We start from the raw sequence: 14,502 nt of genomic DNA, 5'->3' as shown, positions 1-14,502 counted from the left end.
TTGTCATTGGGTGCTGTATATGATAATCATGCATTCTCCCCTCTGGACCATTTTTAGAGCCTCCCACTCATTTGCCCTGGTATGAGTCGATCCCAAATGTTGTTCTAGATATGTGCTAATGTCTGTACTTATCTCCATTTTAAATACTGGATCTGTAAGAGCTAAACTGGGGTCCTGCTTTGAGTCAGCCCTGTGTTGTGCTCGATCAGGAGAGTCGAGGGGTCAGAAAGGAACCTTTCCAGATATCGTGCCACCTACATTTTTGTTGTCAAGTTGCGCTAGACCAACAATGTGTTATTTGTGGTGGAGTAAAACAAGTTTTCCCTGAGAGTTAAGTGAATTGCTGTCGAAGTATCAATACAGCTTACACGCTCCATAACTGTTTCTAGTGTATCTGTCATCCCTGGTTTAGTACGAAGCCTGGATGTGTATCTATCCAAATGAACATCTATTATGTAGTGAAAGTCACTAGCCCATATCATGGGAACATCAATGTAAGGTACCATCAAACCATACAGAGTCCTGAACTAAGTCCTGTCATCTGTATCTGGTGCATGTGTATTCACAGGCATATCTCAGCTCGGTTCAGGAGACCATAAATCAGTATAGTCTCGCCTCCACATCTGCTTCGGAGAAGTAGTACTGGAAAGGAACCCAGATGCCATCCAGACCAACACTTCTATTGTGTAGGTTGAGCAAGTAGAGGAGAACGGTAGACTGCCTCCATTTTTTCCAAACCTTGCATTCCTCCACATTCGTTAGATGTGTTCCTGGAGGAAAGCTGTCTGGGTAGGGTGGTGCCCACCCGGTGCCTTTAAGTCTGCGAATATTCAATTTGAGCAACTTTACATACCTGCTCATTCTAGTGCCTGTAAAGCTTTAATCCTGATTGCCTGTGGTGAGTCTGTCTCAATGAACACCCCCATGCATGGGACAGTGTAATGTTTCTATCCTCCGATGTGCCATAGCAAGCATTTCGCTGGTCTGAATGGTGTCGCTGTGAGGTTGAGCAAAATGTTCTGTGCTACGTAACATCACACTTTGTGCCCAGGGTAAGCACTTAGACAACTGAACAACTTGCGTCTCCCCCTTCCTCCAGTGATAGGCTCAATCTGTTCAATCACAGACTGGTGTAAAACTTAAACACACCCTACAACTTACACAACCTATGTGCAGAGGGTTGCGGCCCAGGTGAGCCACCAGGTCCTGAGAGGGTCTGTGTGGTCTGCAGTACAAGGACCCATCCCCTTCGCTGCCCTAAACTGGCTCTGCCTCCAGGAGCGCCCCAGGGACCATCGCAAACAGTCTCTGCCTCTCCTCCAACCTGCCATCCCTCCTCCTGACCCCTGTCCTGTGATAATGTTTTTGTTACACAAACAATGCCTTCTAGTAACCTAATCCTTTGCTGAAAGTGTGGTCGACATTATAGTATCATATTAACTCTCCCAGAGGCACATGAAGGGATTAACTAACACTCATTCTTAAATGGCATACTAAATGTACCCTTGATCTCGACTAGATTTTTCTGTCATTGCTGTACATAGGTTTGTTCTGGAGAAGCAACATCCACTAGTCACATCAGGAAATGTTTGTACTCTACGAAGGTGCATCTCCCATGTCTTTCTCAGGAGAGTTCAACAGCTTCTGTTTCATCATACTTGTAGCTTCCTTCCCAGCCTGGGTACCAGCAAAGGACTGTGCCACACACAGAGCTTAGTAATACATGTCTTTATTCTTCTGTGTGTAACAGCGAAATCAACATTCTAACACAGTCTTCAGTGTGTTCCACTCTAACACTTACTTCACAGTTCTATGGAGTCTATGTGGAACCATAAGGGTTCCATCATTTCTAATTCGCAAGACACTACAATATTTACATATGACTGTTGTTCCAACCCCGGCATACCATCTTGTTAGACCACTACATTTGCATCTTCCTGCGGTAATCTCAACGATCGCCTGTTGTTCTTTGAACACCTGCTCTGTTGGCGATGATTTCTGCCCTATCACTGACCTCCAGCAATTCCCACATCTCTTTCGGGCTAGTGTATAGGTGAGATCATCCATCATGAATTATTATCAATTTGGGGCCTGATTACAAGTGAGTCAGTTAATTCCGACTGATAGCATGGGTGGAATTATGAGTTTGAAGGTATTTAACGCATCGGATAACTATCAGAAGCGTTAACTCAACCTTCATTACGGGAGAAAAACATTTGGTATTTACAGTATCATGTGGATTTTGGTACGTTAAACACCAACATCTTTATGTTGTTTGCCACAAACTAATATTAGGTGGTATTTATCGCACTCAATAAATATCATACCACGTGGTATCACTATGTATCATGTATTCCAAATAACACTCGTAATCAGCCCCGTTGCTGGGACATGAGGATGTATTTCACGTTCATGGCCTTCAGCTTCTGTTTTACTTCGACAAAGGATTGTATCAGTTTTTGTACCTTTAGAGTATAGTCGAGGAAGATTCTGACTACCTAATCTTCATATTTTGAGTCTCCTTCTCATGTAGCCCATTGTAGATTAGCAGCAGTGTCACAGTAAATGAGACGTTTGGCAATGATGACCCTAGATTGAGCCCCGGGGGCAGGAAAGGGCTACGGCCTTACATGCTCTTGCAATGACAAATAGTGGCAACAGGTTTCAATGTATCGCTAATCCATTACTCCAGGAAATGCTTCGGGGCCTTACCCTTATCCAACTCGGGACACCCCACAAAGGAGTTGTTTTTCTGGTGGGATCTGCCTTCCGCTTCCACCAGCCTGATATCTAGATGTTGTGTCAACTCAGAGAGGGAGCAAACTGTTAACCTCAGGTCCACCACCACCATCTTCAGGGCATCGACTGACTTCTCAGACTCCAGTGATCTCTTGTTAACCGTTCGGAGGTCTACCCTCAGGAGATTTGCCTCTATGAAGATGGCGTAAATCTTTTTTGATAGCATTTATCTGGATTACTCCGAGGGCCTGACGGGTCCTGTGGAGTCACCAAATCTTGAGGGCTCCTGTTGTCCATCTGTATCCCCGCGTTTCTCAGACCTGTTCCTCCCCTTTACTGCAGCGCCGCCTGTGCATGAGACTGCTGACAGGGGGAAGTAGTGTCTGACATAGCTCATAAATCCCCTCCTTCAGCAGGCACCAGTCAATCCCAGCAAAGAGAAAGCAGATCCGGGTTCTCAGCGGTGACTTCTAGTGGTGCTAAATCGCCACAATATAATTTTCCCTAAATTTGCTCACAAAAGTGTGCCCCCACCGTTGTCTAGTGTCACTGAGGGATTTGTGCCATCACTCTATCTGTAGACCTAAGTCAAACTGCTTCTACCTTGGCAGGTCATTAGTTTCCTCCCTGCCAGGACAGCAGTTTACATGCTAGAGGGGACCACTGGGATCCATGTATTGAGGAGTCCAGCTGTCCACCACAAAACACCCCCCCTGGTGCGCCTCTCACGGACCAGGGCAACACAGCAGGCAACGCACCGCAAACAGCTCCGCACCTGCAGTCGAGCCAGGAAGAGGCCTGCTGGGAGTGTCCCTGCATATCTCTGTTGCATCCATCAGGGTTTGGAGCAGGCAGCAGAGGAGCAAGTGGCTCCCTGCCGACAGCAGCATTTGTGGATGGGAGCGCTCCATCCTTAAGGATGTCCTTCCCAATCTTGTTGCTACCGCCTCAGTGTTGCAGGGGACCACTACCTGGTGTTCTACTCACTCTGGTCTGCGGTGATGCCCCACTGCTGTCTCAAGGCAATGGAGCACAAGACCACTCCGATTCTGGAGTCAGAATTCACTGGCACTTGCAGTGCTCAGGGGAAAGTCTCTCCTTGTTGGCTCAAGTGGGCCACCAAGCTGCCCCTCAAGCCTATGCAGAGTGCATGGACACCACCTTGAAGCCTTCAATGCAGGCCCATCCAGAATCTTGGCCTCTCAATTGGCACCACGCAGCTATCAGCACAGGGTCACGGTAATTGTGTCCTCCGCACCTGCAGAGGCCAACGCAGACCTGATGTTTGCTCACTGAGCACAGTATTATAGTGGATTGTGAGGAGGGTGCAGGGAGACAGGGATCAACGTGTGTGCTCTGCCATTTTGCAAGACAGTGCCCACACAACAGTCACTTTAACCGGGGTTGCAGCATTCATGTGCAGAAAGCCGGACAACAGGGCCGGCATTTGGCATGAGTGAGCTGGGCCCAGGCCCAGGGCACCTACAGTTAGAGGGGCGCACAGGTAGCTGACCTCCTGAGCTGTTGTGAATAAAACTTTTATTCCAGACAGCCAGATCAAATTGCTACCTTCACTTTTTGTTTAAAATCATGTTTTCTTTCATTTCCGTAGCCTCCCTCATTACCTCACCCCCTTCCTTCTCACTCTGCCCCCTCCCAGGGTTTCTCACCTCTACTTTATCAAATGAATAGGTGATGGGGTGAGGGTGCAAATGTGTGTTCCCCGGCCTGTCACTGTCTGAGTTATTCAGCCAGTATGTGGTCACAAAAGGGACCCCCCCCATGAGGTGCACAATGGACGGGGTAGATGGGGAAGGTGTGGAGGAGGACGATTAGTACGGGCACAAAATATAGGTTCGCCCGGGACGCTGTCTGAGAAAAGGCTGGTTCTGCCGGACACGGAACACAAGAAGTCCCTATTACATTCCCTCATTACGAGTGACACTTTAAATCCCAATCCCTATGCAAACACAGACCTGCAGACTCACATGGTATTGCCCTGTGTCACGGGAATTCGTTTCTTTTCACACGATCACCCGGTGAGGAGCCGAAATCACAGGGTGGCAGGCAAGGAGCTGGAAACCACTACACAAAGTCTTTTTTTAGGTCTCGCCTCGCGACGCAGCGCAGTGCTGCTTGCCTTGGCGAGATCTATTGTTGTCGGTTTCTTGGCCAAAGGGGGAGAGGAGATGTGCACGTGTACGGACAGATCTATTGTTGTCGGTTTCGTGGCCGATGGGGGACAGGAGATGTACACGCGTACGGACAGGAGATGTGCACGCGTGCACATCGCCAGTCCCCCCTGTCTCCTGCTCTCTGTGACAGCGCAGACTTGGACTGGAAGTTTCTTCCCGCCAAGCTTGCATGTGTGTGGGTGTTCTCGCAATCCGTTCCCTCCTGTGACACAGTCCAAAATGTAATATTGTCCGGGCAGGAGTACGTCTTTAAGGAGGGTGGAAACGGAGAACAGACTTACCCAAAATCGTTTGCTATGCAGGGGAATGGGTTTCTGTAATTGAGAAGGATTTGCGCATGCGTAAATGTACGTTACCTACATTTGTTTCCAAAAATACCCATATACGCATGTGAGAACATTGAGATTTACAAAGAATTCCACAACTTGCCTCACGAAAGTGTGATTGTCATCATGGTTTCCCGGCAGTACTCCTACAATCCTCTGCCAATTCCAAAATGTTGGAAATTTACTCCTGGGTGACTTTTCTTCAGAATCGACCCTATATCTGTCACAACCAGGTCAGCAGAGCTGCTTTAGGGTCAAAGAACCAGGTCAGCAGAGCTGCTTTAGGGTCAGAGAACCAGGTCAGCAGAGCTGCTCTAGAGCCAGAGAACCAGGTCAGCAGAGCTGCTTTAGAGCCAGAGTAACAGGTCAGCAGAACTGCTTTAGAGCAATAGAACCAGGCCAGCAGAGCCACTGTAGAGCCATAGAACCGGGTCAGCAGAGCTGCTTTAGAGCCAGAGAACCAGGCCAGCAGAGCCACTGTAGAGCCATAGAACCGGGTCAGCAGAGCTGCTTTAGAGCCAGAGAACCAGGCCAGCAGAGCCACTGTAGAGCCAGAGAACCAGGTCAGCAGAGCTGCTCTAGAGCCAGAAAACTAGGTCAGCAGAGCTGCTGTAGAGCCATAGAACCAGGTCAGCAGAGCTGCTCTAGAGCCAGAGAACCAGGTCGGCAGAGATGCTTTAGAACCAGGTCAGCAGAGCCGCTGTACAGCCAGAGAACCAGGTCAGCAGAGCTGCTCTAGAGCCAGAGAACCAGGTCAGCAGAGCTGCTTTAGAGCCAGAGTAACAGGTCAGCAGAACTGCTTTAGAGCCATAGAACCAGGCCAGCAGAGCCACTGTAGAGCCAGAGAACCAGGTCAGCAGAGCTGCTTTAGAGCCAGAGTAACAGGTCAGCAGAACTGCTTTAGAGCAATAGAACCAGGCCAGCAGAGCCACTGTAGAGCCATAGAACCGGGTCAGCAGAGCTGCTTTAGAGCCAGAGAACCAGGCCAGCAGAGCCACTGTAGAGCCATAGAACCGGGTCAGCAGAGCTGCTTTAGAGCCAGAGAACCAGGCCAGCAGAGCCACTGTAGAGCCAGAGAACCAGGTCAGCAGAGCTGCTCTAGAGCCAGAAAACTAGGTCAGCAGAGCTGCTGTAGAGCCATAGAACCAGGTCAGCAGAGCTGCTCTAGAGCCAGAGAACCAGGTCGGCAGAGATGCTTTAGAACCAGGTCAGCAGAGCCGCTGTACAGTCAGAGAACCAGGTCAGCAGAGCTGCTTTAGAGCCAGAGAACCAGGTTAGCAGAGCCATTGTAGAGCCAGACAACCAGGTCAGAAAAGCCGCTCTAGAGCCAGAGAACCAGGTCAGCAGAGCTGCTGTACAGTCAGACAACAAGGTCAGCAGAGCTGCTATAGAGCCAGAGAATCCCAGTTGTAATTAAGTACTAAATGCCGTATATACATTCACACTAAAATGTTTTTCTTTTCTTTTATTTACTTCTCTTTCTTTTTTTTCTCTTTTTTTTCAACCTTTCATAAACTTAGATGCTGTATCATTGGCAGTTAGCATGAATTTAGTCGAATTTGTGCGGCATTGTGGTGCGGTCTGGATGTTTAAGATCCCTTTTTCCAACTGTGTATATGTCTTGATTGTGCTACTTCTCGGCTACATTCTGATGAGGCTCTGAGGGTTATTAATACACCTTGGCTTTAAACTGTTTGCCAACAACGTATGTGCCCTGACTGAGGGATTTCCACTGCTACAGGACATTAAGGCCCAGGGGGATTTTTTTTATGATGTATTAAATTCCTTGCTAATACCAGATGTTTCTGGCTGTAGGTCCAGGTGTCTCGTGGATTCAGCTGCTCCTGGTTTCACAACAGTTTTTTAGTTGGAAGTATTCAAGCTTCACTGGACACCAAGAGGTGGCAACACTGCTTAAGAGCAGGATTTTCTCTGGGATATATGTGTGTGCGCATAGTGTGAGCGGCAATCGACTGGCATCTTTAAAGCATTCTGGCAACAACATTGGGGCTTATTTACAAGCCCCTTGCGCCGCTGCTGCGTCACTTTTTCCCCCCCACACAAAAAGTGAAGCACCGACGGTGCAAGGGACTTGTAAATAAGCCCCATTGTGCCCATTCGAAAGCAATAAAACAGTTACGTAACCTTCACACCACGGAAAAGGTGAAATAAAGCACCAGTTTCTAAAGTTATTGCTCTTTCCACAGTTACTGGTAACTCAAGTCTCCTGCCTGAGGTCTACTACATTTATTGTAATTTAAAACTTCAGGTATCAAAATGCAAAGTTGTGTGAGCTATTAGCCTTACACTGGCTGAACAACTGCCTCCTACCATAGGACTGTTACGAGTGTCTACAAATCTAAGATTATATTTTGGGAAGTAGATGATGCACCTCATGCCTGCAACATAAAACAAGCATTTGCAATACAATAGGGCTGGCATTATTAAAAGTTTGAGCTATTGGCGTTGCAAATGATAATGTTGGTTAGTTTTTGTATTTTTTTGTTAAAAAATATTCCAGGAGTAGCATAAGTAATGAATTAAAATCCACGTAGACCACCAGTACCAATACCACCACCACCACCACCACCACCACTACCACCACCGCTACAACCACCACAAGTACCATAACCACCACTACAATTATTACTATTACTACTCTGTGGTGGTAGTAATAATAATAGTGGTAGTTATGGTACTGATGGAAAATTACTATTATAAATTACATTACCTCTTTAATTTTTCAAAAGGCATTGCCATTTACAATACCAATAGCTCTAAAACTCACAGTTGCGAGAACTATTGCATTGTAAATGCTTGTCAGCTCTTCTTGCAGAGTGTAATTAAGAGGTGTACCTGAACCCCGTTGAGCCCAATGGGCGTTGCGTGCCTGGTAACAAGTATTTAGCAAAATTGGAGGATAGGTTTTTGGGTGATAATACAGTCGATCTTCCAATGAAACGTTCCTCCATGGAGTCTCTTGCTTCCTGTGTTTCAATGTTATCCAGTGTACCGGAAGCCTTCTCAAGGCATATTTCTCCATCTCAAATAGGGCCCAAAAAAGAGAGGAATAAGCCTCCAGCAACAAATAGCTCTTTCCTTAAATGTCTGTTCTTTGGCCCAGCTAGATTTGTTATCATCTATTAAACATGATCCTTTCTACTCCTACGGGACAATAAAACCAAGATTTTGAACCCAAGTAAAGCAAATTAATTGAGTAATTTATATGAAATGAAATCCAGTATTTGTAAAGCGCACAATTACCCAAGTGTGTCGAGGCGCTGGGGGCCGTGGGGAAGATTTAGCAAGCTATTGCCCAGAGTCACATGGCGCTGGGCTAACCTGCTGCCAGCGATCGAACCATGAACCCCGTGGTCCGCAGTCAGGAACCCGAGCCGCTGCGCCACACCTCTTCCACTTTTGGCATTAAATCCAATTTCTGACACCAAATTACTCACCAAACAATTGGACGGCCATAAAATGTACTGGCTATTCTGGGCGCCCAAGGTCTGTATGGGCTAATGGAGACCAAGGCACAAAATTCTGGTTGGGTGCATAATAATAATCGACCAGATTGAGCATACATGGCAACACAAGCCAGTCACAAAATTATCATCAAAAGTATTTCCGCTCAAGCAGGAATGCCACTCTAAGCCATCAGGGCCGGACTGGCCCTAGCGGGCACCGGTCATTTTCACGGTAGGCGGCCAGGGCGGGAGTCGGTTTTGGGCCCCAGGAGGCCGTTTTTGTTACAAGGCCTTTTTTGCAGCATAGCTGCAATATCGGCCACTGTAACAAAATCGTCCGAAACCGGCCCTGGTAAACGGCTCGGCCGCACCCCCAATGCCCACCCCCCACGCAGCCAGCTGAGCACTTTGCCAGGGCCAGTTTTGGTTCCCAGTCCGGCACTGTAATCCATATGTTGCGATGCAACAGCGAAAATCGGACTGACGATTTTATTAGTTCATACCAACTGAGTAAAGATATTCTTCAACCACTTTTATTGATAAACGTTTTGTGGAAGTACCCATTACTGTTTATTCAGTAATAAAGGAAAAAGAGGAAGGATAACAATTTGCAATTACAATATAAGACAAAAATGTTTCCCATTTTGATTAAAAACAATCTACAATTGTATAAGAATTAGTTTGTTGAATCTCAACAAGAAAACAAAAGCCTACAAGATTGCCACGGGGTGACATCCATGGGATGGCCATCTCCAATATAGCAAAAACCCAGGGGACGGAATTATTTTTTATACGAGAGTAAAAAGATTGACACCAATGTAAATGAATTCAAACATAGGTAGGAATGTACGACACCACATCCTTCCCAGGCCCTGTGCATAATGTAGAAAAATCTGATACATTGCACCATGAATGGCCTAGGATTACAACTGGAGCTCGGTTCTAAATAACTTTTATAGACCTATTTCTGAATGAATGTTCTTGTTTAAATCAAACCTTAGTGAACACTAGGGACTTATCACTGGTAAGATTTGATAAAAGTCATCAAAGAGGATTTTAATTTAATGTAAGTGGCAATAATTTTTTCAACTCTTTTTCAGCAGATCTGATAATGAGTAAAACTGATCTGGTTCCTTCTGCAAAAGTCTATATTCAGATTGTGGAGAAACCAGTTCCTCTAACTAAATTTGAACAATCAACCGGAAAAAAACACTTGTTGTGCCAATACTGGAAGCAAACATTTGATTGTTTGGGAAAATGAGTATTATTGAGGACAGCTTCTACCAGAAGGCATTGGGAAACCTGGTTCATGCAGGCAGGCACTATGCTCCTCTTCCTCATTGTTTAAACAACCAATACTATAATAAACCTGTTTATTACACCTAGTGTACAGATTAGGCTAACAGGCAATTATGAATTATTCAAAAGGCCTTCAACATGAGACTGTTGAATTTAGAATTTTACCAACTGGTAATAAGAGACAGCCAATATCTAACACATAGGAAGAAAACACATCAAACTCTGTTTTAATATAATAAAACGAACCCTGGGTCACAGCTACCTTGATTACTAACACAAGATAGAGTTCTCCTACTAGTAATCAAATGTCTTCTTTGAAATGGAATGCAGTGGGATGTTCCAGATTTATGTATGACTCATAAGAAGATGTACTGGAAAATATTGGTATCGATTGCATACTGCAAGGCAGCAGAGGTAATATCAAATTAGAATAATGTGGTTGGTGTTCTTCTCCAAATTAGCTTGGTCAGAGGCGATATTAGAAACAACACTGAATAACCGGTGAGATGTAAAAAAGAAATCAGAATTTAGGTAACTTCCAGGACAAGCCAGCATGATAGTAAGAGAGGGTCATCAGAAATACTAGTTGGATCTTAAAATATTATTGCCAAAGAGCCAAACATTAATTACATAATTATATGCACTTTTATTGCTAGAGTGTTGTCCTCGGGATGATAGGACGAGTTAATGAAGAAGGATTCTTGTTATACTTTGTCCTTACCACATTTATTTAATTTACTGATTATCAGGCTCGAGTTATAATTGATTAGTCTTTTGCAATCATGTGACATTGGTTAATATTCTAAGTCCACCATTATTTATTTGTAAACTATGCTTTGCCCCCTAGGTATCTATGTTGACTAGCAGCCCATCCGTATCATGTGTTTTTAATATGGATAAAATCTCCCCCATTAAGTAATGAATTGAAGTGTATTACCCTGTTTGGAGCTGATGTTTGGAAACAATTACCTGTTACGTTTTTGTGCCGTTGGACAGATAACCTAAAGTAGATATTAAATAAGTATGCTTTTAGTGATGATGTAATGGAACGTCATGTTTGCTCTTTGGATATTTTTACTTGTCTAATTTTGTATAGTATTTTGCACTATAGTTGTTCAGAGATTCATGTCTGCAACAGAACTTTTAAATTTTATAAATGAAATCATAGTAATAAAATGAAGATTTTCATTTAAATGTGTTGTACACTGAGTCTAAATGGTTATCAATGTGTTGCGAATAGGGCTTGATCTCTGATTTTGCCCAGTGTTGCCTAGGATTGTTACTTTTCAGATTTGTATTCTCCCTGTCCTAGGAACTTCAAGTAACTACAGGGGGTCCTTTATTTTGACAATAGCATCATACATATGGGTACATTATAAATAAAACAAATACAGTGGATTTCCTTTACAGGTAATGGGGATAATATGGACAAAGTAGCCAGTTATGATTAGATTGAGGTCAAAATTCCTCTGTCAGTAATTGGAAAATAAGTGAGCTTATTGAAAGAAAAGTGTGGGGAATAAGAAAAGTTGGCAGTACTGATCAACAAAGGATCAATTTATTCTCTTTGATGAAGCAAAATGATATTGATAACAATTGAACTATACAACAAAAGGATTATGTGAAGGCATGGTCTAGCCTTCAGAGAGCATTGAATAAATTAGAAAATTTAGCAGAAGGTAAGGTGATGACTCTTGCTTCAGCTGTCATGTGTGACAAAAGAAACCAGTACTGTTCTTTTATTGACTACAGTGCAGCTTTTACCAGGTAAATAAATCATTTGTCTGGAGAAAGTTAATCAAATTAGGTATTGACCCACCCTTGCAGGAAGACTCGAGCCTTACATCCTGAGAGTTGGGTCAACGTTCATATCAATATGAGGGTTGCTCTCAGAAAAAGCAACATCTAACAGTCATAATCAGGGTGTTTACTTGTGCGTGGCCTATTCAATGTGTATGTGGCAAATTTTGCTGAAACACTTGGAATATTCACGTATTTATTTCGTCACTTGGAGCGGTCTGGAATTTGCATGCTGGCCTATGTGCATGATTAATTCTTTCGGACCAAATTCCCATTGGCCTTTATAGATTGTTGAATTTTCTAATAATCTATAAACTCAAAAAACTGACAATGAATAACTGCAAACTTATTGTCAATTGGAAAAAGTAGCAGTAATTACACATGTCCTCCTATGGGTCGAAATTGTGCATAGTCACAAATAATTAGAAATCACCTTTGGCTAACAGCTAATCTGGGAATATTACTCTAGAAAATTTGTAGGAAGAACCACAAGACGCTGTAGAAGCTTAGTATGTTTCAACAATCAGTACTTCGGGAGCACTAGTTCCCATTTGTTGAAAGTCTTCAAGCCCACAGTGATCTCGATGTTGCTATATTCTTGATATGTGTTTCTTCAGCTGGGCACAACCTCCACACGCCGGTATGGGAATAGCATTTTGTAGTAGGTCTGCTGTACTATAGTGGTACTACTATTCATACTACACAAAGTAGTTTGTGAACAGGCCCCAGGGTGGTTATCGACTGGATTAATCGGAAATATAGGGAAATCAAAAATGACCATAGGGGGATTCCAATACCCACCTTGCCTTGTAAATGCCCTTGCATGAAACGTCTGGAGTTCTATGTTCAGTAACTCTCATTAACCCATTCACGCTTGTGTTTTTTTTTCTGATTGTCCACTAGGATAGGGGAGCCTAACGAATTTGGCGGCATTGTGTCCTTCCTCTGCTCATCCGATGCCTCCTTCATTACTGGAGAGACCATAGTAGCTGCCGGTGGTGCCAACTCCCGACTCTGAAAGCCGACATGGATATCAGGATTGTTGATGTCGTCACAGTTTAGAAAATCTGCCCTGGGGTACATCATCTTTTGTAGTGACAAACATTTTCAGACACCATGTGTCACAATTTGAGACTGTCTCAAGTACTTTTTGCCCTACGAAGCATTTGCAATGAAAGCCTCTCTAGCAAGTACCTCATTTTTTGTCAGAGTGAGCAGTATTCTACAGTTAGTCCATATGACAGATTAGTATGGGAGTTTGAGGAAAATATTGAATTGCAAGGGGTCTGCAACTAGTATGACAATACGTTAACCACGCCGGGCTGCCTTTACTGCCATTTTAAAACTAAGGAGAAGGTCTCATTGATGATATAATGTATTAAAGTATGCCTTTTAATTTAAAAAATGAAGCATGTCTTCTAGCCAAAATATTATATTGCATCTATTTTGTCTTGCCTCTTTAAATGCTTTAATTGAATCTCTAACTGTGTTGTCGGTAAACTGGTGTTTGCTGGTGGTGACAATAAAGATTGCTCCCATTGATTTTTTAAATCAGTTGATAACGGAACAACTGAGATTGTTTGATGCTGATTGCTTTGAAAGAACATCAAAATGCATACAACTTGAATCCCAGCTTGCACACCTAATACTACATGACTTGTCTTTATCGCCAATTGTGTTAGGAAGTTATTATTCAGCCATATCCATATTCAGTAGTAGTTTTTTACAAACAAGTTTGTAAATATATGCTGGAAAAAATAATTATTTTAATTGACCATTCATGTAGCACACAGCACAGACTGATTTTCTTGACACATGTATTGGCCGATTTCTGTGATCATGGGGACTGCACCTTGCACCCTAATGGTTATATTTGTTTTAGAAATGCCTGGTACAATACAAAAAAAAAAGGTTTTTGAGGGCCTATCTTCGACTTGTGTGGTGGTAAAAGACACCGAGGAGAGCTACAAAGCGTGCCCAGGAAGAACGTATTTGGCGAGAGTCACATGTGAACCTGGTAGAAGCTGGGAGGGAGGCAAATTAATATCACAGCCAGGCTACAAGTATTCTTCTCGAGGCCTGGGATTAATTAGCAACAAAGAGACCTCAAGAGATAAACCTATTCTCCATAATCCCGAGCTCTCCCAAAGGAGGGGGCGTCCCATGGAGCCTAGACAGCCCGTATCTACCGTGTTTTCACAGCCATTTTTCAAGACCCAACTATTAGATCTTTAGATGATTGCAAAAGACATGTTGTGTTTGGTATGGGAAGAGTTTCAGATACCAACAACTGCAATTCAGGGTTATTAACCCCGAGATTAAAAAGTCCACAATAAGGTGAGGCTCTGATTACCGTTGTTTAGGCGAAGAAGGGCTTGGAGGCCAGGCTTCCGCTAGTTAATCAGTACCTCATTGAGGGAACCAATTCAGAAATATAGTCGAGATGAAGGGGAATCCTGAGCATGGAGAAGAATTTGAAATTCTGAGCAGGGAGATCCAGGGAATTGTGGGAGGGGATTGTGAAACACAGCAAAATAGTCCAACACTGGGGATCCGCCTTGGAGATATGGCAGGAAGATATCCGCCCCCAGATAACCTATGTGACAATGTTCTTTAATATCGAATACAACTGTTGGAGGTTTTCTTGAAGTGCAAAAACTAGAATACACATTTAGA

At 43.9% G+C, this 14,502-nt stretch overlaps 1 protein-coding gene across 4 annotated transcripts in view; it reads left to right on the top strand.

Moving 5' to 3' along the window:
• The window catches only part of LOC146859198 (dehydrogenase/reductase SDR family member 4-like), a 256,188-nt gene extending 242,462 nt beyond the window's left edge, over nucleotides 1-13,726 (top strand). For 2 of the 4 annotated variants that reach the window (XM_085649878.1, XM_085649879.1), the window contains exon 10: nucleotides 12,730-13,407. In XM_085649878.1, the coding sequence (XP_085506004.1) occupies nucleotides 12,730-12,844 (115 nt within the window). In that variant the 3' untranslated portion in view covers nucleotides 12,845-13,407. Of the gene's footprint in view, nucleotides 1-12,729 lie in introns of all 4 variants that reach the window. The other 2 variants (XM_085649877.1, XM_085649880.1) reach the window with 2 other exon arrangements.
• The last annotated feature ends 776 nt before the right edge of the window (nucleotides 13,727-14,502 follow it).

This window comes from Triturus cristatus, chromosome 3_2, assembly GCF_964204655.1.
Source record: "Triturus cristatus chromosome 3_2, aTriCri1.1, whole genome shotgun sequence".
In the NCBI taxonomy this organism is placed as follows: Eukaryota; Metazoa; Chordata; class Amphibia; order Caudata; family Salamandridae; genus Triturus; species Triturus cristatus.
Note: the sequence above shows the minus strand (reverse complement) of the source record. Positions and strands in the feature narration are given on the sequence as shown.